Raw genomic sequence first — 2,267 nt, 5'->3', positions numbered from 1 at the left:
GGGGGGGGGGGGGGCTCTGAGGAGCGGCCGTGGCCCGCCCAGCGCTGCCGAGCATGCGTGGCTCCAGCCGCCGGGGCGGCTCTACCCTGCTCTCGGCTGCGGACCAGGACGAGGGTGCACCCACCTCCAGCCTCTTCACTTGGGTCCTTTCGAACTCCAGGCGGGTCTCCAGCTCTCGGATCTTAGCTTCCTGCCTGCTCACCAGGGACTTGTCCACCATGGACTGTTCCAGGAACTCCACTTGGCTCTGGAGGGCTTGGAGCTGGGGGCGGGGGCAGGAAGAGAAGAAAGAACTGAGCCCCGAGGGGAGGGGGCAGAGTGTGGGCCGGCAAGATATCACCATGGTGACCAGAAGGTGGAGGGAGGGATGCACAGGGGAGGTGGAAGGATGGGGGCCCCGAGCCAGAGGCACTCCCCACCCGGCCCAACGCTGGCAGATTTTGCCCTTTGGAGAGAAAGGAAAAAGCCAAGGACCAGGGAGGGAAGAGAAATGTGAAGTGAGGCAGCTGAAGCCAAAATGTCTACTCTGGTGATATGGCTCCAGGCCTAGGCCTTCACATGCGTTGATGCTGCTCTGTGGATTACTGACGACCGAGGGGCGCTTGCTATCCTATAAGCTTGGGGGTTCGTCCCTACATACAGTGACCCCGCACCCTCTTTCTACCAAGGGAGACCCTGGTCCCCACCTTCTCCTGCAGCTCTTGCTTCTCCTTGTTGGCTTCTTCCAGCTGAGCCTGGAGATCGTTCATCTGCGCTAAGTCTCGCGAGGCCTGGGAAGGGAGTGCGCGCTGAAGCGGGATCCCCCGTGAACACAAACCCCAGCCTGCCACATCGCCCGCCCAGTGCTGTGCCAGGGCCCGCGGGCCTGCCGCTCCCTAAAGAGGTGGCCTGTGGGGGCTCCCGAAGAGGACCACAGGGACAGCCTCTGTGGTGTGGGGTGTGGTGGGGCACCTGAGCCACGGCCGCCTTGTGCTTCTTCATCAGCTCGTTCATGTCCTCCTGATCCTCTTCCAGGCGGCTCTGGATCTCGTTCTTCTCACGCTGAAGGCGGCTCAGCTGCTCCTCCAGCTGGACGAAGGCAAGACCGATCAGAGGGCATCAGGCCTCGCAGGCCTCATGGCAGCGGGTGGCAAGTCTGAACTTCCCCACGCCGCCCCCAACGGGACGGGGGTGATGATGGGGCTGGGCCCGGCCACTGGAGCGGACTCCAGCCCCAGTGGCGCTCAGGGAGCTGAGGGAAGGCTGTCTTTGCTGCACAGGCAGACCCTGGGCTAAATGACAGCTGCTTCCTGGCAGCTCTTTGAAGGCTAATGAGAAGGCAGAAAAGGTCTGCCCAGAACAAATGACCCATCATCCGGGCACCAGCAATCTAGGCCCTAACCTGCATGCACTCTGCCCCCTTCAGGCCTCGGGGAAGGGCCCCTCGAATGTGCGAGGCTCTCTTGGCTTGGATTCTCCTCTCCCCTGGGATGGCCTGCTCCCCGGCCATCCGGCCCCATGGCCAGTCCACTCCTGGGGGGAGGGGAGGAGACAGCCAACAGCAGCTTCAGGAAATGAATGAATCTATTAGCCTGTAATTCCAAACCAAAATCACTGTGTTGGCTCCTTCTCGGCCCCATCCATCTTGTTAGCCGGCTGTGGGGAGCTGGGGAAGCCTCCGCCAAGAAATTTATTAACTCGGATTTAAATAAAATGGTAATTTTATAACAGCCTTTTTTAACACAATTAAAGAATTTGAATTACTCACCTGAAAACTGCTGAGGAGCACAAATGTCATAGAGATAAATCAAGCCCGGGAGATTGGCATCTCTCAGCAGATGGGTGACCAGCTTGGTGGGGGAGGGGGACCACGGAGCCCAGAGCCAAGCCCAGCCTCCCCGCTGCCCCATTCCCTGCCCAAGGAGGTGCTGGTGTCCGCATCCCAGTAATGCATTCCCCGGGGCCGATGGATGGGCCGTGGGAGTGGTAGGGAATTAAAAGGGAAGCATTAAATAAGAGCTCTAATTAGCTGCCGCTTGGGCTTGTCTGTCAGTGGGCTGGCCAGGGGAAGGGGAGGGAACCCGAGCCATCCCATCCTCTTATCGGCGCTTCGGCTAATCTCCAGGCACCTGTTTACATCCCTCAGCTACATTAGCTGCCTTTATTTATGACGTCGAGGCCTGCGGCCAAGCTCCCACAGGCAGGTGGTTAAACAGGGAGATGGGCCCTTGCTGGCTCCCTCTTCCACCTCGGCGCCCCCCCCCCCCCCCCCCCCCCCCCCCCCCCCC

General features: G+C 60.5%; 2 protein-coding genes across 3 annotated transcripts in view; both read right to left on the bottom strand.

Annotated features, from left to right (window-relative positions):
- The window catches only part of LOC141370396 (uncharacterized), a 16,112-nt gene extending 14,599 nt beyond the window's left edge, over positions 1-1,513 (bottom strand). Inside the window, exons 1-3 of one of the 2 annotated variants that reach the window (XM_073879352.1) lie at positions 952-1,513; positions 687-770; positions 125-262 (exon numbers count right to left, since the gene is read on the bottom strand). In XM_073879352.1, the coding sequence (XP_073735453.1) occupies positions 125-262; positions 687-770; positions 952-993 (264 nt within the window). In that variant the 5' untranslated portion in view covers positions 994-1,513. The remainder of the gene's footprint in view (positions 1-124; positions 263-686; positions 771-951) is intronic. The other variant, XM_073879353.1, reaches the window with a different exon arrangement.
- MYO18A (myosin XVIIIA) overlaps positions 1,099-2,267 on the bottom strand; it is a 78,409-nt gene continuing 77,240 nt past the window's right edge. The window contains exons 36-37 of the mRNA XM_073879579.1: positions 1,382-1,512; positions 1,099-1,251 (exon numbers count right to left, since the gene is read on the bottom strand). Coding sequence (XP_073735680.1) covers positions 1,099-1,251; positions 1,382-1,512 — 284 coding nt within the window. The remainder of the gene's footprint in view (positions 1,252-1,381; positions 1,513-2,267) is intronic.

Source organism: Callorhinus ursinus, unplaced genomic scaffold (assembly GCF_003265705.2).
Source record: "Callorhinus ursinus isolate GAN/ISIS: 27379988/994484 unplaced genomic scaffold, GSC_fseal_2.0 scaffold34, whole genome shotgun sequence".
Classification (NCBI taxonomy): domain Eukaryota; kingdom Metazoa; phylum Chordata; class Mammalia; order Carnivora; family Otariidae; genus Callorhinus; species Callorhinus ursinus.
This window is presented reverse-complemented; position numbering and strand designations above follow the sequence as displayed.